The sequence below is a fragment of the Aythya fuligula genome, chromosome 12, assembly GCF_009819795.1.
Source record: "Aythya fuligula isolate bAytFul2 chromosome 12, bAytFul2.pri, whole genome shotgun sequence".
NCBI lineage: Eukaryota > Metazoa > Chordata > Aves > Anseriformes > Anatidae > Aythya > Aythya fuligula.
This window is the reverse complement of record NC_045570.1, coordinates 3,039,713-3,062,218: the sequence shown is the minus strand read 5'-3', so window position 1 is coordinate 3,062,218 and position 22,506 is coordinate 3,039,713. Positions and strand designations below refer to the sequence as shown.

Genomic DNA, 22,506 nt, shown 5'->3' with positions numbered 1-22,506 from the left:
ACCGGCTCTCTGAGGGGGACTCCGTGACGGGGCTGAGGAGGGCGCCCGGGACCGAGCGCTCGCAGGGGCAGCTTCGGGGCGCTCAGAAGAGGCGAGCACCGCGGGGCGGAGCTCAGCGGGCGGTGCAGTGGCCTGCGCCCCGCACAGCTCCGGGCTCAGCCGCCCCAGCGAGCAGAGAGAGGCGGAGCGCGCCTCAGCCGAGCGAGGGGAGAGGCGGCCGCCACCGCCCTCCACAAGATGGCGGCGGGGCAGCTGCCGGGGCGGTGCCCGGCTCCCGGCGGGGCGGTGCCGCCGCTGTTGCTGCGGCCGTCGCGGGGCGATGACGCGGCGCCGTGCGCCCGGCCGGGGATTCCCCGTGTTGTTGTCCCGCGGCCCGGCGGGATGCGAGGCCGGAGCGCGGCGCGGCGCGGCCGGCGCTGATGGCGACTCGCTGCGGGGCGGCCCGCGGCTCCCGGCCGGGGCCGGGGCCGGACGAGTTCACCGTCCCGGCGGAGAAAAGCCGCCTGCTGGAGGGGAGCCGGGGCCGGATCGAGGGCTTGTTCGAGGTGCGGCTGGCCGTGCTGGGGGCGCAGGAGGACTGGCGGGCCGCCCTCCCTCCGCCGGGCCGGCCGCCGGCCGCCGCCAGGATCTGGGTGCAGCTGGCGGGCGGCGGCAAGGCGGTGCGCTGCGCCAAGGTACGCGGGGGGGGGGGCGGGCCGCGAGGACGGGGCCTGCCGGGTGTGCGGCGCTGCCCCGAGCCGCCGCGGGACGGGGGAAGGGGAAGAGAAACGCCCGGGGCCGAGCTCGCGGCCGCCGCCTCAGGAGCGGCTGCGCCGGGAGGTGGCGGAGCTGCGGGGGGGGGGCTCGGCGCCTGGCACGGGGCCCGCGGCCGTGCCGAGGGGCGGCTCCCCCGGGCGTTTCCTCCTCCTCCTCCTCTTCCTCCCCCCCCGGCTCGGGGAGTTGCTGGGGGCCGGCTGGGTGTTGCCCGGTGTCCCGGTGCCGTGCCCACGTCGCCTGTGCCGTGGCGTTCGGGCGAGTGTTGGCCGGGCTCCAGCTTCGCGGAGCTGGCGTGTCCGCGCTGCGCCAGCCGGCAGGGCCGGCCCTGCTCGCCACGGCTCCCTCCGTAACGCAGCGCGGAGCTGACGAAAAGGCACGGCCGAGGCTCTGCCTGTGCTTGTGACACGACTTGGTGTGAAGTCCCGTGTTGGAGGGGATCCTTAGCTCGTGTTTTACGACTTAGTTCAGTCTCGTGACTTTAGAAAGCACTACAGGTTGCATAAAGGATATTCCTCCTGAGAAACGGCAGATGACTTCAGTCTTCTGTTTATTTCTTTTCCTGGTCACGTGCAAAATGCTTTTTAGTCTACATACTTGAAAGGGTATGGGAGACTTCCCACTTCCGTGCAGAGCAATCTTCAGGCCCTATCTTGAGCTTCTTTTTTTTGATTTTGGCAAAAGCTGTCGTGTGATGGCTAAGGCACAAAACACGGTTCTGTGGATTTGTTGCAGAAGCAGTTTGTGCTAGTACAGTCTTGAAGCATTCTGCCTCGACCTTTACTCTGATATGACTCAGAGATGATAGAAAGTGGCCTTGCATTACCTTGTAACAAACAGTTACAGTTTCATTTAAAAGAGAATTCAGTTCCGTTTGAAAGAGAATTTCAGATTCCCTGAGTAAGGAAAGACAATAAAAACTAGCCTGCTTGGGAATCCGCACATGCAATGACTGCAGCTTAGAAATTGGTTTCACTGCATTATAGGATTTTAAGTGCAAAAAGGGACAGCTTGGTGAAAAATCATGGTACCTGACTTAAAAAAAAAATAGCATAGTGTTTTGACAAAACTTCCGAACTACGATAGAATGAGGCAATACAGTGAATTTACTTTAACTATAGTAACTTCTGAATGGCAAAAATCATAATGCGATACCTTTAACATACTTAAATAAATAAATAAACTTCTAGTCATTCTGTCCATGTTTAACACAGAACTAGCTTCTCAATCACTTGTCAGTATCATCTGCTTTTTCAAGACACTGTGTTCCAAAGCTTTGTGAAAAGCTGCCTTGCTAAGCTTTTTGGGTGTCATTTTTTTGGTAGTAGTTTTTATTTGTCACTTGTAGCTTTTAAATTTAAGTGTATTTTATTAATGTAATCTGTCAGAGTCCAGATAGCGTTTTTGTCTTGTGTTTTAGCCTAATTTTTTGATAGGATATATTTTAATGCATGCTACTGGGGCTGCTAGTTATGTTGTTGCCATACCACAGTGAGAAGTACAAAACAACACACATAATAACTACTTACAAGTGTAAAATACCATTTCAATAAGCTTTTGGAAATTCTTCAGAAACTGTCTTTACCACCTCACACTTCGTGCAGTGTGTATTGTCTGACCGAAGAATGGGGATGACAAATCTATTTTGGCTTGTCTTTTTAAATAGTAAATGCTTGCACTCTTTGCACTAAAGACTGTGTAGAAAAATCAAGATTTGTTTCAAATGAGTTGATCTAGTAAATAAAAAAAAAAAAGAGGTGGCATAACTGAAAGCTAGCTAATCAATTTTTTATTCAGTTCTGTATACAGCATAGATACTATTCTGGAGCCCAGTGGAGTAAGTTACTCTGTAAATATTAGCAATAAAGTTGAATTTGGTGCAAATACCAAAATGTTAACCATTCTTAAATTTGAGATACAAGTACAGGCATTGCCATTTGTATGATCATGACGGCTTCTAGATAGTAAGAGCTCTCAGAATCAAGAATGGTAAGGATTTTTTTGCATTAATACAGTGTATACACAATACAGTGTGTATAACTAATATACTCAGTTACTTTCAGTTTCTAGTGAACTTATTTATAAAGAATGGGGTGATAAAGGAAGTTATGTTCCATGAAATCTGTTTTAACACCTGTCTTCTCTTTGTTACCAGGTTTACTGGCAGTATTTACTTTGTCACATTTGCTGTGCTGTCTTTATTTTCTAATGTATTAGTCTGTTACTGAATAATTTTGTGTGTCAGTTTTTCATAAGTATTCATTCTGCTGTTTTTTTCTCCTCCTAGGAGTATATTAAGGGACTGTGTGAACCTGAACTCGAAGAAAAGCAGTACTACCCAAAGGACATGCACTGCATTTTTGTTGGTGCGCAGAGTGTGTTTCTCAACAGTCTTATTCAGGATACCTGTGCTGATATAACGGTGCTGGAAATAGGACTGCTTATTATTAAAGGGGGTGCAGAGGCTGTTGTTATGGCTCAAAGTCATGTTCAGCAGTTTGTGAACCTTTTCGAGAATAATGAAAGCTTACCAAGTGACAATGAATCGGAGATTAAAAAGCAATTTAGACAATTTGTGGAAGCACATGCAGATAAATACACAATGGATTTACTGATTTTGCCTAGCTCATTAAAAAGAGAACTCTTAAGTCTCACGCAAACTGAATGTTGTGAGGCAGAGAGCAATATCGTAGATCTTACGGGTTCTGAGAGTCCAACAGAGTTTTTACAGGACAAAGCTTCCAAAGTAAATGTTACAAACAGAGATGGAAGAACAGGTGGTGAGGAAGCAAGAAACAACGCTGGGACACCTGTAACTGAACTTACAAAGCAAATGGACACGGTGTTTTCTGATGCTCCTGAGACAAGTTTTGTTCCCATAAATGTTGTGCCTTCGTTAGAGGCAGGGCTGTCTAAAGAAAGGCAGTCATGTAAAAGAAGATCCTCTGATGTTGAGGAAAGGCTCCCTAAAAAGCAATTCTCTTTGGAAAATGACCAGGAAGTTAAATCCACCTCCCACAGTGATCCTTCTGGGAAGGATGTAGTTATTGACTTGCTTTCAGATAGCTGTGGTGAATTAGATGATCCCAATTACTTGATTAAAGAAGATGATGATATCAGTGAGGAAATGGAATATAAGATTCTTGTGAACTTTTTCAGAACAATGGGCTATTCCCAGAGTATTGTAGAGAAAGTTATTGGCATTCTAGGACAATCTGTGGAACCACTAACCTTGCTAGAAGAAATTGAAAAGGAAAACTTAAAATTTCAAAAAGAACATGAACTGTCATCTCAGAAACCCAGAACTATAAATCCTCCTTTAGGAAGTAATGCAAATAATTCACAAAAAACAGAAGACAAAGGCATTTCTAGCAGTAAAAATGTACTTAAATCCGGTCATACTTCAAAGGAGACAAAGAATGAACATCACAATATAAGAGATGTGCCAAGTACACAAGCTGATGGAGAAGATCAAATGCATATCGTGATATGCAAACCCGTTTCTCCTGGTAAGAGTTCAGCTCAATGCTGTAAGCAAAGAGATACATACTCCTCCGGTAAGAATCGCAGTTCAACGTCAAGTGATACAGAAACTGATGGTGTTATAACTGTCAGCCCTATACAGTGTGGAGTTCCAAAAGATGTTGATTTTGTAGCCAGAGGGAGCTCGGATATGCAACGTGTCTCAGCTAAGACTAAAACTGCAGCTCAGCAAAAATCTGCAGGGCTCTCAGCAGTGCAGAATCCTCATCCTGTTGCTGAGGACCAGTTAGGACAGAGCAGCTCTTCTCAAGTGAGATCGCGCAACCAACACCCTTTACAAACATCAGATTTTGAAGAATCTACTACAGCCCATGTAAAAATACATCGTTCGAGTCCTGATAGAGAGACGGTGGGACCACACAGACGTAATATTGATCCTTCAGTTACCGGGGTTCAAAGATTCATGGAATCTCTCAAAAAGCCATACAGGCTGGAGTTGAAAAATGAACCTGGGAATCCATATTTAAAACATATCATTATTGATGGAAGCAATGTTGCAATGTCGTAAGTACTGTTCTTATCAGCTATCTCTTAAAGTTTAATAAGTTTTAAAATGAAGTTGGCATAAGGAGGCTGCTGTGGCATAGGTAAGGTTTTTGCTAACTAGTTTCTTGGTGATCAGCAGTCCATGTATTGTGCAGTGTCCTTCAGATACTGGTAATGGCTGCATAGATTAGTTATGGGAAAGTTTAATAATAGAAAGTTATATGAGATAAATAGCCATTTTAATTTCTAACACTTTGCAGGTTTTTATAGTTTTTATTCCCTGTTTAATAAGTCATGTTTATGACTGACTTGTTGAAAGTTAGTCACTGTTGACATACGGCATGTAGAAGGAAATTCAGAAGTTTTTAGCTGATTCGTTGTATGACAATGAGAGCAATACACAAATTCAACTAATAGTAGGGCAGTTGAGACATTTAATCCTAGAAGAATTGTTTCGTGATACACTTTTGATTTAAAAAACATCCACGCTGTGAAGTTGATTAATGAGAATATGGAAAGGTTTGGTTTAAAGTGATTGGTGATAGCAATATTCTTGGAAAGATTTACCCTATAGTCTTTTAAGTCCAAACTATTCTTCTTTGGTAGAACATTGGTAATTTGTAAAACATCTTAGATACATGAAACCCAAATATTAAAATCTGAAAAAAATAACAGGGCGATGGAATCTAAAACCAGCTATACCTTAGAGGTAAATGGGATCCTTTTTGATAACAAGACTTCTGAAAATGAAAAATCAATTAACTCTACAATATGTCTTACTGTGTAACTGTTAGACTTGAAGGCTGATGTGTGCCCTTTTAAAGCTACCTACTTGAAATAATCAGTGTTCCATCTCGATACATAATGTGTCAGTCCGAAGTAATTTCAATGAGCTCTGTTGCAAGCAATTTTATGCATGAAACTTAACTTAGCTGGCACCTAAGAGAAAAAATGAATTACCAACAATTTAAGAGTAAAGTGTGGTTTTTTTTCCCCCCACTTCTACTTGCAATTTTAAAGTCTTGCAATTTTAAAATGGCAGTATAATAGTAACATGCTTGTCCTTTGACAACATTGCATATTAGCATATTAGTGCTTGAATCTGCTTTTTTTTTTTTTTTTTTTTTTTTTTCAAATGTAGGTATCTCAGAACTCTCAGAATAAGGAACTGTGTGAGCATGCACGTACCTCATCTCCTATTATTCCTGTTATCTGAAAGAACATATGCAAACAGTAATATACAATTACAGGGCTGTTTGCTAATTTTAATAGATTGGCTGACAAGGCAGCATGCAGACAAAGAAACCTTGTGAAATGGGCCCAGTTAAAAGATCAAGAAATCCCTTTCACTGACAGCGATGCAGGGGTTTTCTGTTAGTATAGATATCTAATTCCCTTTCCTTTTTTTCCCATTGTTTTCATTGTAGGCAACTTTGGAGAGTGCTGTCAATTACATTTTCTTTTCCTTTTTTTCTTTTAAGTTTACTGTCATAACCAACTGGAATAGCAAAAATCAATTAGAACCTATATCTCTAAAAATTTAGTGTTTTGCTTGGTTGATTTTAACTTTTGTCTCATCAAAACTACCCTTGAGTTGATTGCTGTTCTCTAGTCAGGAAGAAAATTGTTCTTTTTCTCTTTATACTAAGTAGTTCTGACAGGCATGTTAAACGGTTTGTCAGTGCTTGCTTTGAGTGCGTTTTCATAGTTTTAGAACATAGTTTTAGGAAGTGTGAGCAGTATTAAGTTCTATGCAGGATTTCTTCTTAATGAGGAAGTGGTAATTTTTAAGACCAAAATTTCTTTTTACTCTGACAGTCTTTTTGCTCCACTGGTAAATGTAACAATAGGTAAGAGTAAACTTACTCTGACAACTTATTTAAGTGTTTGTGTGTTTTCAAAGTTTCTCTGCTAAACATGCATAAACCTTCAGACTACAAACATTAGTTTTCAAATGGAAACCTTGCTGCCAAAACCAACGAAGAGGTTACTCTAAAAGATCAGAAATCCTGAAGAGCCTTTTATCAGTCTTAGAAGAGCTAGATCTAGGATGCTAATTCTTGAATGGGGTGTTTTCTAATAGTAGGCTAGAGTACTACCGGAGATTCCAGGAATTCTGTATGAGGCTTGTTTATGCTAAGAAAAATGTGTCTGGCTGGTTAAGATGTCATCTATTTCTAGCTATTAGATAAGTTTCCTTAAAGAATGGGCTTATATGCTGCTTAGGGGAAGAAAATATTTGGGGGGTGAGGGAGATTATAACATTATATCCTGTAAGAAAATAACGTCAAAGTTTTGTCCTAAAATGGATTTGATATTTTTGACAGCTGACAGCTTGTATAATTTCATGAATGCATATGTATAAACACAGATCTGTGTTTGCATGCACACAGTTTTCGGGGGAGGGGGAGATGCATCTAGTTTCAAAGAGATGGACAAAGATGCCCTTGGTTATTGTTCTTTCACGGTTATGAAGAGTCTGCTGGAAATCCTAAATGCTTTACCAGAATTTATGGAATACCCAGACTTCCTCAATTGTTAGTGCTAATGAATACTTCTAACTCATTTTCTTTGCACAAAGTCTATCTAATAATATGTGTGAATTTTGCTTAATTGAAATTTTGAGACGTTTTTGTGAAGTGCTCTTAGAACAGTTAATGTTCTTCTACTTCAGCAAGTTTGCGAATCAGTCTCAACTTCTAACATGTAACATACCTTGTAATTCCTGAACAAATATTCAGGAATATTTCTGCTGGTACTTCAAACTTATTTCATATAACAATACCTTATTACCTATTTTTTAATAGGTAATAGGCTTTGTATGTGTTTGCACATGTTCCTGCTAGGTCATCATTTGTCCCCCATTCAGAATAAAGCATACTTTTTGAATGACTTAGTTTCAAATGCAAGTTAAGGAACAAGGATATAGTAATGTAGTCATAAAAAAAAAAAAAATGTAGTTAGTCCAGAAATCTCTGTGCCATAGACTAATTGTCAAAAGTAAGTCTGAGTAACTGAGCAGGGGTGCAGGAAGGTTTCAAACGAGTAACCTTTCCTACCAAGTAATAATTAATTGAAGGTGGTGATCATCCTTATAATAGATTTGCACACATTAAAGAGCGTAGAGCTTGTTTGTGAGGGGCTACAGTAAAACTTTTAAAGTCAATCACTGAAGGATTAATCGAATTAGGTAAGTGAAGTCTTCTGACATTTGACTAGCAGTCTTGCTAGCTTTGAAGGGGAAGCCCTACGTGATCCATTACTCTCGTCGCTGCTTTAATTCAAGTACAGCATCTTGTTACAGTAAACAGTTCATAAAGCAAGCATACTTCCTCATTGTTCAGACTCTGTTGTTAAGGAAATAGTGATGTAGAAGTGCAAGTCACAACTGAGTCATAAGCTACCTTCAATTTTTTAGAAACATTTCCCAAACGTGTATTAGTGGAAGAGAAATGTAAATTGTTGGGGTCATGTAGAAAATAACAAATATACCACATCCTCTTCGTCTGTTTTTTTCTAAGTGCAGGGAGATTTTTTTTTATCTACATATTTAATCTGAAACTGTTAAACTCAGCATTCTGTTGTAAGAGAATGTATAGTTCTTCCCACAGAGAAGGTTTATGATGTCGGAAGATAAAGCATAGTATGAAACATGGTGTTTTAAGAAGATGCGTTTGCTTTAAGAACAACCAAATGCATCTAAAACCAATGAAGTAACAAGGCAGTGAATAAGCACCCACTTAGTGCTCTGAAGGCTGAGACCAGTCTCCAGACTTCTTGTTTGTGTATCCTTGTCAGTAAAAAATAAAAAAAAATAAAAAATAAAATTGAGCATGTATGTCATTGACAAATGAGTAAGTATATGTGCATTACTGAAGTACTAACGTTTTCTTCACTTGCCCCAGTGGATTGTCTTGTGTACCCACTGGGGTGCATACTTAGGAGATCACTGCTGAAGGGCAGAGCAGCTGGGTCCCACTGATGTACAGACAGTCCCTAAATATGGTTCTGTAACATCTGCTTCCTCCTGCTCAACTAAATGAAAACTCTCCTTACAGAAAGAAAAAAAAAAAAGTGGGTGGGGAAAGCAGTGGGCAGAGGAACCAACCAAAAGTAGCAGAATGATAGATGTTTAAACATCCTACTGAATCAATGCAGGGGAGCTTGTGTATTGGTTGTTTTTTGTTGTTTTTTGTTTGGTTGGTTGATTTTTGTGTGTGTTTTGTTGTTTAATGTAGGTATTCTGCAGCTTCCTTATGGTTAAATCAAGCCTCGTTATTTTCTTACATCTTAGAAGGTGAAGAATTGTTTTCAATACTGCTTTGACTTGTTTTCAGTTTTGCTTCTCAGTATCTTGAGGTTATGGACATCCCTTTCCATTCATGTGTATTTTTGCACCCTAAGTGTCATCCCTGTTTGTTTTTTTTTTAAGGCAGATACAAATGCTTTGCTCATAAGCTTGGACTAAGGCTGAATGGGCTTCAGCATCTCCACTTGCACTGGGTCCTAACTCTGGAAGACTGCAAGAAGCTGAAGATTTTTCTCTTTTCACATGCAGCCCAGTAAAAACTGCACGTTAATATATTAATGCTAACTGTAGTTTCAGTATTTGTTGAAGGAGAAGGAGCCCAGTTTACTCCAACTGCTAAGTATTTTTTAAAACTGCCTCTTTTCCTGTGCTAAAAACAGATCTTTCAGGGTAGACTGAAGTGTCCAGATAGTTCACAAGTCATTTTAAATTAAATGTTACTGAACTGCTGAAGAAACTCAGAACAGAATAAAAATCATTTGGTGGAATTAGAATTTTTGCTAGAATGGCTTGTAAATTGTGATACATGCTTTCCTTAATGTCATTACAGAACCAAAGGGAAGACTTTACATGTCCTGGAAAGCAATCTGCTGTTTGCTGCTTTAAGCTCTCCATGATCATCTCTTCTTTATCTTTAGAAATACCTATTTAGGGTCATCCTAGGTTTTTAAAGAACTTGGATAGCTGATAGTATTTACAGTGGCAGTTAGGGAACAGGTGCAGTCTTTGAGATGGATGTCTTGAAAAGACCACCTTACTGTGATGACCTGCTGTCCTTCAAACACCTACCTAGTTCAAATAAAGTATCAGATTTCTGCTTATCTAGCACTAATGTATTTATTCATTTCACAGCTTAGCTTAATTCTACATGCTATTTGAGAAAGTATATTGTTTCTAGTAGCATACTTGCTTTTTTTTTTTTTTAATTGCTTCAGAGTGGGAGTTGGTGATCATGGGGCTGCTGCTTAATCAGGAGCTGCTGCTGTGGTTTTTTTTCTGACTGCCTTGCGTGAAAACATTTAAAATTTGAGAAAAAAATTAAACATTTAAAAATTGAGAATACAGTCATGTAGTAGTTAGCAGATGTAAAGGTTTAAAACAGGAGAATGGAGAAGTAGAGAAGGCGTGTTCAACTTGAACATTGAGACCTTTACATCTCTTGATGTCCAGCTGAGAACCATTTAAATAGTAAAAGTATTTAACAAAGCATTTCAGCTAACAGAGTGGGATATCCAACACTAAACTAGGGGGACAATGCACTTAGGTTTGATCTAGAAGGCTTATGAGGAATATCATAAGCTCTACGATGACAAGATTTTTTTCTGCTCTTAATTTTAGTAGGATAAGTGTAGCATATCTGTTCTCCGCCCCCCCCAAACTGTTAGTAAGTCAAATGTTCTGCCTTTTATAGTTCAGATGTAGCTTACTAATTTTTCTGCCCTTCTGCATAAAATGGTTCTTGCTGAACTCAGTCAGAGAATCTTAATAGATTCACATTTTGATACATTTATTGTAAAGTGCGTACAGAAATTTGAAAGGGTTTCTTGAATCCTACTAAAGGCTGAATTTCACCGTAAAATACTTGCATGGAGATCTTGTAGAGAACTCAGTGTTTAGAAGATTTCCTGTTTGGTTAAATTAGGGGTTTAAGGATAAGACTTCATTCAAAACTAATAAGGCTTAATATTAGGCTTAATATAAGCCTAATCATACACATTAATTGAAGAACAGTTTAAAATATGAATACCACTTGCTACAAAGTGATTGCTGGAACAGTCATTTAACATCTAACTCAAAATATGAAATATGGACTATTCTTCATATAATAAGAGATGCTTTGTATGTTTATGCCATCAGTTCTCAATTATAGTGTGTTTTAATCAGCCTAAATGTCTTTTCTATGTATGTCTTTGTTTTGCAGAAGTCTAGCCTCTGATATATTTAGCCTTATGTAAGCTCCTAATAGGTGTCTTGTAGGAGTTTATTCTAGAGATAGCTTTTGTTCCATCTTCTGTGCGTTACTTTAAGGTGTTTCTTTATTCTCTTGAAGCTCAGTTCCTGGAGTCTGGTCACACAAAGGAGGACTTCCTGCCATTTGTTAAATAGATAATTGGATAATTCGTATTGGGAAGGACCTTACAAGGTTATCAACTCCATCCTCTGCATCATTCATAGTAGGCAATTGTTGATTTTCATGGAAGTCACTTAATTGAGTTGCAAAAAACAAGTAGAGCATCTTACTTTCTAAAGGAAAAAGGATTGCCACGTACAGTGTTTTGAAACTTTCTCCAGAGAAGTTTCATTATTTTGTTTGAATATAGTAGCTGAGTTGGTTGAAATGAAGGGAAAGGAGGCCCTAATATCTTAGATTATCATAGAATTTCTTAGAATCCTGGGATACCACTTAGAGGTTTTGTTTCATTTTGTAGTAGGACTGTACTTTTGGAACTATCATATATACGTGCTGATAGTTTTAATGTATAACCAATAGGTTTTTTGAAACCATTGCTATTAGCCTCTTTTTAAAGGTAAAATTTCCAACTACATGTTGCAATGTTCTGTTTTCTTTGTATTCATAGACTCTAGTGAACTTAATCTCATCATCTTTTTCTTCCCATTCCTTCCATTCCTCCACAAGTCATGGTTTAAAGAAATTCTTCTCCTGTCGAGGAATTGCAATAGCTGTTGACTACTTCTGGAAACGTGGCCACAGAAATATTACTGTATTTGTTCCGCAGTGGAGAACAAGACGCGATCCTTACATTACAGGTAAGGCAAATAGTTTGCTAATGTTTTCTTTATTTAAAGTAAATTGTAATTATTAGGGTATTTCTGTGAAAATAAATGAAAAAGAAAGCATGAGCAGTGTTTGGCTGCTCAGCATGAGTAATCTGATTTCAGCATACAGTGTGAGGCACTCTGAAATGCTGTTTAACTGCTAGGCCATAAGTGGAAGCCCTCTTTTAATTATTTTTGTTTACCCTTTAATTTCTTGTTCAACATCTTCCTCTTCTATTTCTGTATTACTAATCTTCCAACTATCAGTGTCATTTCTGTAAATTAATAGGTTATTTTTGTACCTATCTTCTCTGATAATTATATCAGACTAATTGTCATCTATAAATAGCTTAAGAGGAAAGCTTTTGTTTTTAAAACTGAACAGCTGTTTCATGTTTTAACAGAACAGGATTTCTTAACGCAGCTCCAGGATGTTGGAATATTGTCTTTAACCCCTGCAAGGATGGTTTTGGGAGCAAGGATTGCTGCTCATGATGACAGGTGTGGAATATGCATAGTTATAAAATGTTCAAACTCAACTAATGGTTGTAAAAGCTTAGTACTTCGTGATCAGTAGTACTGGGCAGCTGTTCAGTCTGTCTAAACAGAGCTCTGTGCATTCAATACAAGGCTGAGCTTTATTTATAAAATTGTTTCTTATAACAGTGCAAGAAAGTAAATCTCATAATATTTTTGTACATACTGTTTGCTACTTTCCATGAATTTCTGAAAATTCTCATGGCAATTGTAAGGAAAAAAAAAGGGAATCCATTTCAAATTTCATGATTTACGTTGAGGAAGAAATGAATTCTCCAGTAAGGTTTTTATGCTTTATTGATAATTGATTTATCCCTGAATCATCTATTAAGTCTGGGGAGCACTAACATAAATTAGCTACTGTTCAGGTAATATTTTTTTTCTTTTTCTCTGAAGTCATTATTGCATATAAATACAGGTGTGTACTTGTTCCAGTATACTTGTAACAATGTGTGGGCTATTCAATTTCCAAGTTAATTTCAGCACCCAAGTTTAGCTTCAGACTGTGGGAATCATTTTTCAATGAACAATGCACTACCAAGCTTTAGGCCTTATTGTGGGTGTAGCAGGGCGTGTTAGTGATTTAATTGGTATCGCCAAATTTTGCCAGTCACGATACACAGAAGAACAAAATAGTTAAGGGGGTTTTGTGCTGATTTTTTTTCCCCTCAACAACCGTCTTTCCTAATTGTGCTCGGATGAGCAGTTGTAGCTTTGAAACTGTTCATGACAGCAAGTGCAGTGTTCTAACTAATAATCAGTCATACTTTTCTCTGACTGCAGAATTGTCAAGTTCTTTACATCATGGGCAATGCTTATTTTGTTAATTGTACAATCATGTACCTGAGTGCAAAATTTGATATGCAAAAGCTAAATGAAGTGCTCTATACTTTAAAGTAGAGGAACTCCAATCTCTTAATGATATAGCAAAAACAATCCCAGTAGTTTGTAGAAGGCAGCCAAGTTGGAGTTGGTTACACACTAATATTTTTATATACACCTGGCTTTCATGTATAATACTGTGCAGGTGCAGTAATTTTATTTGAGATTACTGTGGAAATGAATGTTATGATAACATATTGCTTTTTGTTCAGAAGTGTAACCATCTGTCTTCAAAAAAAAAAAAAAAAGTAACATCTAGCAAAAAGCCTATTTTCAGACAGGTAAAAATCATGGTTTTTTCTAAATAAATTAATAGTTAGTGTGTCATTATTTAACAACAAAATGGTAGCAGCAATCTGTTAGCAAATGTTGACAAAGCAAATAATTGAGTAACATGCATAATACTATCTTGGAGGACACAGACGTTAAAGTTAAAAAAAGAAGGTATGTCAAAATAAATTGGGGATAAAATGTTTAGTGAATATTGTACTCTTTTATAAAGCAAGCAACGTACGTCTACAGATATCTCAGAATCGGATGAATCTGTGGGTTTGGGGGGGGGGGGTTGTGGTTTTGTGGTGTTTGCCATCCCCCCACAAATGAAAAAAGCCTCCATAAAGATTCTACTGCACTAAATAAATAAATGCTACCTAAAACTTTGTTGTTTAAAGCCATATAATGGGTCAAAATGAAGTAATTTTCTGGTAATTCAAATGTTTGTTTTCATGTAAATAAGTTACTTTTGGATGGTGAAAATATTTAGTTTTCTAGATCTTTGAACGATTTTCAGCACAGCAGACTACCTTAACTGTCTTGGAAATGAATGTTACAGATTTTTATTACATCTTGCTGATAAAACTGGAGGTGTTATTGTGACTAATGATAACTTCAGAGAATTTGTGACAGAATCATTTGCCTGGAGAGAAATTATTCAGAAAAGGTAATTACTTAGATTTCTATGAAAGTTTAAAGGATGTCTGTCCTTACAGTTGTAGGCACTGTAATTAAAAAAAAAAATAATAATAATAATAAAAAAAAATCCCCCAGGAAGGTTATCTGTGATGCAATTCTGGTAGAGATGAAGAAATTACTGTTTGTTTCACTGCTTTGATTAATGGCCTTATAATTGTGTGTTGAGTCGCCTAATGTTCCTATTATTCATGTATCCTCTAATACATGTCTGTTAATTGCTCATATAAGGATCTCTTAATTGCTCATGTAAGTAGAAAGTCTGTATGGCAGCCAAGTTACGCCCCTTCTGAAGTTCAGTGTCACATCCTGTTACAGTAGTATCCTGTTAGGTCCATTCTCAGTCTTTCTTGTTACACATTTCATTTCTTCAAGGAGATAAAATGGCTGATGCAGATGCACAATGTCACTGTTAAGGTTTCAGAATCGCTCACACTTACTGTAGTACAACAAATGGGCATGGCAAAACAACATACTGAACACTTGCAACGTATCCCTGCAGCTGTTTCCCCGCAATTGTTGTGTCCTGTGGGTTTAGATAAGTTTGCTTAGCTGTCAAGTATTCCTGTTTCAATTTGTAGATTCTCTGGGGATTCTAGTTTCTCCTGTGCAACTTCTCAACTTCTTCTGTTGTTGCTTTTTTTTTTTTCCTTCAGTTAGATCAGGCCACCTTTACTATTAAATTTACTATTAAAGGATGGTCTTCTGTTACTCTGCCTAAACTTTCTATTAGTCTCTCAATTTTCCTGATAACCTGAGCATACATCTACAGCAGTGACTGGGTTCTGCATAGGCATACTGAAATAAATAATTGAAAACTTGCTTGAGTTCTTATCTAGTCACATAGATATTTTCGCTATTTCTTTAGCAAGTTTTACCCAAGTCAGGTTCTGTTCTCATATGCTACTTTAGCAAGAATACTTAGCACGTCATACTTAGGCTGTGGTTTGTTGTGTTTTTTTTTTTTTTCTCAAGATCTTGTGTTAACATCTGCTATTAGTTTTACTTCTGGGGAAATTCCACTATACCAAATCCTCTTCTCGCAGACAAATTTTAGTTGAACTGGTCTCTTTGAATGCAGATTTCTCACTGTCCCAAAATGAGTCCAGAAAAAAGGCTTCTTTGTCTCTTAACTGTAAGCATCTAAACAATGTTTGCTGGCTGTCTGGCTTTCTGATAACATGAGCGTTTTTTGCTACATGTTTGAGGATCCTTACAAGTTTGAAGGAAAAAAAAAAAAAAAAAACCAACAATCCTTTCTAATAATCTAGAAAATTCTATCCTGGTCTCTGCAGTCACCCAACATGCGTTGTCCAAAAAAAAAAAAAAAAAAAAAAAAAAAAAAAAAAAAAAACTCAGTACTTTGCAGTGCAGTGGGAATAAGGGCCCATAAAATTATGTTGACAGTGAATGCTGGTTGTAATTAAAGTGAGTATGTACTAGTTAAGCTTCAGTAGCTCCTGATGTGGTATGAAGTGTTTGCTCTATGAGAGATTGTGCTGTGCTTTGGAGGTGAAGGGTGGGGAGTGGTGAATTCATTGTTAGTGAAGATTGTTGAAAGAACTCTCTTGCAGGTTGCTCCAGTACACTTTTGCGGGGGACATATTTATGGTTCCTGATGATCCTTTGGGAAGAAACGGACCTAGATTAGATGACTTCCTTCGAAGTGAAGGCTGTTCTAGGTATAAGCACCATTATTTTTTTTTTGAGACAGTTATGATTTCTGACCTGTTTTTGTGGCTCACTTGAAGACTTGGTTAGATCTATATAGTACAGTGAAATCAGACCAGAATGCTGTAGCATGTAGTTGCTTAACAAAAACATGTTTTTTTCCCTGTTACTTCAGTCTGTTCAGAAAGTGCTGGTGACATTTGCATCAACATCTCTCTCAGAACGAAGATAAGTAAGACAAATGCCTTAACTTCCTCTGAGGTTTTGACTGTGGTGGCTTTCATACAAACAGTGTGTTCTAATTTCCTAAAACTACTGGTAGTTTGGGTATGTGGTGGTCTGCCTGCTAATTACAGCGTGGTGGTATTTAAAATACTTTGGTTGATCACTTACTCGGCATTCATAGTGGGACAAGAGGTATTACAAAAGAAACAGTCTGAATTCATATTCTTTGTCACAGGAGAGGCATTTCACTTCACACTTGAGGGTATGGTACTGATAAATCCGTTTTGGAGAGCTGTTAAGTGCATTCATATTTGATTCATAATTTTAATATTAATAAACATATTGTTACTTAAGATTATTTTACTCTGTGCATGTATTCATAACTATGAATTTGCTCTCCGTTATGTGCCAAGACTTGAGAATGGTTTTACTGTTTTTGCACAAGAAATTGAGGCAATCTTTGCTCTTTTTTCACCAGCTTAGAAATTATAATGACAGTGAAGAATAATGAGAGAGGTTTTCAGAAACAAGTGAAGGAATTAAAGATCAGTGATACAAAATGCAAACACGTGCACTTCAGGATTAATGAAAAGTATAAGCAGGAATATTGGCTATTGAAAAACTTCGAGGAAGAGATGTCTGTATCAATACGCTGTAGGTTGACTTGAAGATAACCGTGTAATGTTGGCATTAAAAAAAGCAAGTGTGGTAATGGAATTGCAAAAGGAAAAGCTGGGAAAGTACTGAAGCTGTAATATAAAGCCCTTATGAGATGTTATTTGGAACATTGTTTTAGCTGCCTGTGTCCAAGGAAAATCAAGTGATAACAGTGTTTTGAGGTGGCTGTGATTGTGGAAGCAGGGAAGGGGGAGTATTGGGGGAAACAACCCCTTTCGAAAGGAGTCTAGAAGAGCTTGGTTTCCTACCTGGAAATTTGGAACCAGAAATTGATTTTGGTCTGTGGTGGTCTGTCTTGGATTTTGTTTGTTTAATACAGAGAAAAGGTGCCAGTGTAAAAAGTTTATTTTGTTCCTTCCTTGTGACCTTTCTATCTGAGTTAAATGACACAGAAAACATAAATGGCACCATTGGTTGCCGGGCATAAGATCAGAAACTGGAAGGATCTCAAGCGATTAGAGAACTGTTCCATGCCGAGTAGTGGGAGGTTGTACCCTAACTGCTTTTAAAATAGAGCCCTGTAATTTTTATAGTTTCCCCCAGTCATAGGAAAATGGACTGTAATGTGATTTCCAGTTCATGCTTCTGTGTTATTTTGGTGGCGTCTGAAGTAGAATTGGCCCTAAATTTAGCAGTGTTGAGTAGCTACAACTTTTTAAATAGTCTGAAATGAAATCTCAATAATTAACATTAGGATCCTGAAACTGATGAAAAATTTATTGCCTTGCTAAGGATATTAAATGAGAAAAACCTGGCTTTGACCTAAATATGGGCACAGCTGACAGCTCTCAGTCATGAGCAAAATAAATGAGGACTGATCTTTTGGAGCAGCTGAAGCCCTCTGGTCTGTCCACGTTTTCACATGTTCTGAGTCAGAGTATATGCGTTCATTACATCTTTTTTTTATCCATTTAGCTTAATGATACTGGTGTTGATACTTCCATAAAATGAGCTTTGACTGTTGCTCATTCTGCCAAGTAAATGTCCTATTATTCACAGCATACTGGAAATAGTTGTAGATAATGTTAGGTAATGTTGTTAAGCATGCCAGACTCAAGCTGAAAAATGTTTTACCTGCAGTTTTGCTTCACTTTTGGAATCAAGGGATACACATTTTTCAGTCAATAGCTAGCTGAGCAGCAGTGAAGTCATAAGAGCTGCAGGTTTTTTTTTCTTTCTGTGGTTGTACAGACACAGCATTCCCTCTACCTTAATTTAACCAAAACTTTAATTTTGTTCCACAGAGATTTTCTGTCAGCACAAAGAGCTTTACAGAACAGTGGACAATATTCTTCTGAGACACCTTTCTTCGTGCAAGTCCCCAAACCAACCAGTAGCAGTCGACAGCCTAAAAACCGAGCACACAGTGATTGTTCATCAACGTGGCTTCCGCTGGAAACAAACATGAATGCTTGTCTAGCAATTCCACCCCAGAGATCTGCCTCAGAAACAGTACAGCTAAGAGAAGCCCTGAGAAAAATATTTCCTGATTATGAGCAGAGACAAAAGATTGATCAAATACTAGCTGATCATCCATTCATGAGAGATCTTAATGCACTGTCTGCCATGGTGCTTGACTGAATACCATGTAGGGTTTTTATATCACACTGATTAACAATGAATGTCAATGTGAAGAAAAATGTTGCTCTATTACTTTGTGAATATTCAGAACCTAATTTTATTTGTATAAACAAAGGTATTTTTGTGTATGTTCTGTTGCTAATAGATGCCAGTTTTTGGTAAATTAAAAACTGCTGCTACTACAGATTTGTATTAATATTTTCTATGAAAAATTCTTTTGCTTCACTTTAATTGCTTGTTAAAGCAGTAGCAGTTCTAAAGAACTGCTATCACTTTAAATAGTGTGTTAGTGCACACAACTCTTAAGGGGATAAATCATATCAGAGATTTAAAAATGACTCATTTTCAGATACGTTTTCCAGATGCATGGACAAGATGCTATAAGATAAGCCATGCACCTGTCAAATATCGTTGTTTTGTATCTAGGGTATAGATATTCTTAGAAAACCCATGCTCTTATAGTAGTACCTCCTTCACTTACAAACCTTCACATATTTCTCCATAAAAACACAAGCAGACCCTTCTAACGTTTCCAGATGCAAGGGCTGCTGTATAATGTATACGTGTACCTGCTTTCCTTAGGCCTGCATCCATTATTTTGGAAATGGTCTATACTCCTAAGGTACTGTGGACAACCATTTGAAGATCTGCTGTGTGGGAGTCTGGTGTACTGTTGCAGTACTGTCACAAGATGGCATTATTCATCTGTTGGTTTGTAGTGTTCTAAAGCAAGGTTACTGACCTGTACTCGGAAGTGCTAGTTTTTCTATAAAGAAAGGTTAAAATGCAAGACAGATAACAGTATATGTTGCTGTGGTTAAAACCAAACATTATATGAAGAACTTAGGGATGCTAAGCAGTCTTCTGATATTACAGCTGACTAGTAAGCTTTGTATACATGGCTAAAATGTCTTTTCGGTCTGTGGACACTGATCAAAAAAATGCACTTGTTCATCCAGTTTGTGGGATACTATATTAGAGTAGTTAGAAGTAAGGTTTCAGCACGAAAATTTAAAACCACAGTTCCCATCAGTTGAAGTTACTTGTAATGCTTTAAAAGATCTGTGATGTTAACATTGCTTTCAAATTAGAAATTCTTCTGACCATCAATACGCTTTCAGAATAACTGAAGTATCTTTAACAATCTGTGTTTTCTGTTTGTCTTTGCCCTGCCTGTTTGAACTACGAATGCTGTGATTGGCTATTAACAGAATGTGATGCTGTTTGTATAGAAATGACACACCATCTTGAGCAGAACTAATAGGATGCAGTTAACAGTCAGCTCCACTCCCTCAAATATGTTCTGGGATCTAGCCCAAAAATGGGGGGAGGAAAGAGGACATAATTTTCAAAAACTGACCAGTGAGACTTTTGAGAGTAGGAGCAAAGTGAAGATTATTGTGCCTGTGAACACACTTAGGTCACGTTGCCCTTTTAACAGGTTTCTTGTGATAGGTGATCAAATACAATTGAAAAGAAAACATGGAGTTCAGGGCCTGTGTTAAACTTCTGGCATGCTGAGCCTTACCCTAAAGCATATGAATAGTGATTTGTTCTTCAGTAGTGTGCTAAGTTCTGAAATCACTGTTTTCTTGGGTGCAAAAGAGTTGGGAAATACTGATCAGGTTTTGAAAGTCTCTCTGTCTTTGATGGCCTTTTCATATGCATTATGAGGTCAGAAATAGAAGGCAGCCCTGTTGTTCCCTCAACAGGAGTAGCAGCAAGAGCAAACTAAAAACATTAGGAACAATTTTTGCAGCATCTCAAAAAAAATAGTGAGGATGAGTAAATTATTTGAACATGGTTGTACACCCAAATGGGCAAAGCTTAATTTTTTTTTCCTGAGTGCTTGAGGGGATGATTCATGCGTCAGGTGGGCAAAATTATTCTGACCAGCACATCTTTGCAAAGAAGCAGTGGCTCACCTACTAAGTCCTATGTGTTCAGATATGGGCTTATCTTCTGGAGGGATAGGATCCTGAGGAGGACAGTGATAGTGAGTCTGATAATTCTTAGTTCTGTGTTGGCGTGAGACACAGAGACATAGGGTCATCTAATACCTAAGCAGCTGTTCTAGAAGTTATCTGGAGAATCAAGAAAATGGGCCAAAACCTATACAAAAAACCTATACAAACTATCGTGTACCTCCTTTGTTTATCAGTATATTCACAACTGAAAAACAAACAAACAACAACAACAAAAAAAACCTGTAGCGTACACAGATACAAATAAAGAAATATGGTTTTGTTTTCAGTTTTTGTCACAAGGAAGGAAGAAGAAAATTGAAGTATTGCAAAGTACTGCAGAGGTAGCAAAAGATAAATACCACATTGACTGCTATCCAGTATGGGAGGCTTGATGGAATATGTAGAGTCTTCACTAAATGGCAACAAATTCAAGCGCTATGTCAATGGCAGTAAATGCAAACATGCTGTTCACTTCTGTTCTATACATCCAATTTGAAAGGAATTAAAGAGGGACGTAGTATCAAGTGCACAGTGGAGTAGTAGCTGATTACTTTTGTATGACACAAGAAACCTAGCTGGGAAGAGTAGCTATCTAAAACCTGTGATCTTACCATTTTTCCCAGATGGAGTACAGACTGATTAATGAAAAAAAGACTGAATTTGATAGCAGGAGTCTACTGATGGCCAAAGGTTCTTTGCTGCCCTTCCCCCCTCCTTTTTCTAAGGTTCTGTTGTGCCTTCGAGTTCTTTGCATCTCTGCTAATGGGGAAAGTGACAACCATAGTCAGTATGGTTTGAATCTTCCTAGAACAAAATGGATGGAACTTCTGTAATGCTATGCTGTATGACAGAGGAATACCTAGGGCTGCATCTCACACTTAGAACAAAACCATCAGTGTCTTTCAGTTTTATTTTCACGTGTACTTAGGTTTCACTTACTTGCTGGAAATATGAACAGCCATAAAATCCTCTATTTCAGTGCACAACAGAACTAGCCCTGCGTGAACAGCAGCCTGGAAAGCCTTCTTCAATCTAACATAATTAAAAAGGCACCAGAACAATTTTTTTGTTGTTGTTTTTGCGTGTATTTTGTTTTTTTCTTAGAATTTTTTATGGCAAAGAAAATATGCTTTCCTTACACATGGAAGTTGGCCTGTGACATTCCTTTATCAACTGTACAAAGTTCACAGAGTGGAATGATCAAAGGAGAAGGTAAAGTCCAAGTGTGATGTCCATAAGTCTGAATGTACCTGGAATGTTCCTGATGCCTAGAATAAACTAATTTTCAGAGGTGGTACTTTTTGCTAATACAGCTTTCAATTTACTGATATTTCCACTGAAAGGAATGTTTTTTGATCCTGCTCAGAACTTCCTTGTTGTCCAGGCTAAGACATTTATAATTCCAGGTAGGTATAATTACCTGGCAGAACAGCCCTGAGTTTACCAGCAAAAGATTTAAAAAAAATAAATAAAAAACACACCACAACGTGTGATTGCCCAGCTCAATAGTAAAATAATAAAATATTGCAATCACTTGAGTACATTCAAGTAGTTGTCTGTGTGATAACTAACATGTAACTGTGGTTTAGCTGTGTTGTGATCCTTGTGTAGAGAGAGAATTGCAATTCAGATATCCGTTGTGCTCTGGATGTGTCAGTCCGGGACCACCATAATCCTAAATAATGATCTTGGAGCTCTCTGCTTCCTGCAATGTTCCAGATCCTAGATAGCTCACACTTCAGATATACACGTATTGCTGGGTTCTGTGCTGGCAAAAGAAGTGTACATTAGGTGATGTGGTTTTGCAAGCAAATAATACACCGATGGTGAGCCTGAACTTGTCATTCCAGCTGAACCTGAGCTAATTCCATCAAGTGTCCTTGCACAGTGCTTCCCAGTGTCCCCTATAATTTGGTATCTGGGCATTTTTTTTCCTACCAGCATTAATGTTTTGTGTGTTCCAGGCATCTTTCCCATCATCTTGGAAAACAGAGTTGACTGTACCTAAGAGGAAAAAGTAAATCAGTTTGAAAATATGAAGTAGACTTGTATTTACTGCAAAATACTAGTGTATCTCCTAATGGAAACTTGTATGAAAAAAAAAAAAAAAAAAAAAAAAAAGCTGTC

The 22,506-nt window shown here is 38.5% G+C and overlaps 1 protein-coding gene across 1 annotated transcript; it reads left to right on the top strand.

Moving 5' to 3' along the window:
- Window positions 1-419: 419 nt before the first annotated feature.
- On the top strand, window positions 420-20,628 carry N4BP1 (NEDD4 binding protein 1). Its single transcript, XM_032195752.1, has 7 exons — window positions 420-674; window positions 3,041-4,800; window positions 11,730-11,860; window positions 12,274-12,370; window positions 14,121-14,228; window positions 15,832-15,939; window positions 18,076-20,628. The coding sequence occupies exons 1-7, from the start codon at window positions 420-422 to the stop codon at window positions 18,410-18,412; spliced, it is 2,796 nt and encodes a 931-aa protein (XP_032051643.1). The 3' UTR covers window positions 18,413-20,628.
- Window positions 20,629-22,506: the final 1,878 nt, after the last annotated feature.

What these genes read in the sequence shown, in the direction of transcription:
- N4BP1 (XM_032195752.1), top strand. Translation starts at nt 420, where the DNA reads ATGGCGACTCGCTGCGGGGCGGCCCGCGGCTCCCGGCCGGGGCCGGGG. An exon ending in AGGCGGTGCGCTGCGCCAAG is followed by an intron (nt 675 to 3,040) that starts GTACGCGGGGGG and finishes TTCTCCTCCTAG; the next exon opens with GAGTATATTAAGGGACTGTG. An exon ending in CGAAGTGAAGGCTGTTCTAG is followed by an intron (nt 15,940 to 18,075) that starts GTATAAGCACCA and finishes TTTGTTCCACAG; the next exon opens with AGATTTTCTGTCAGCACAAA.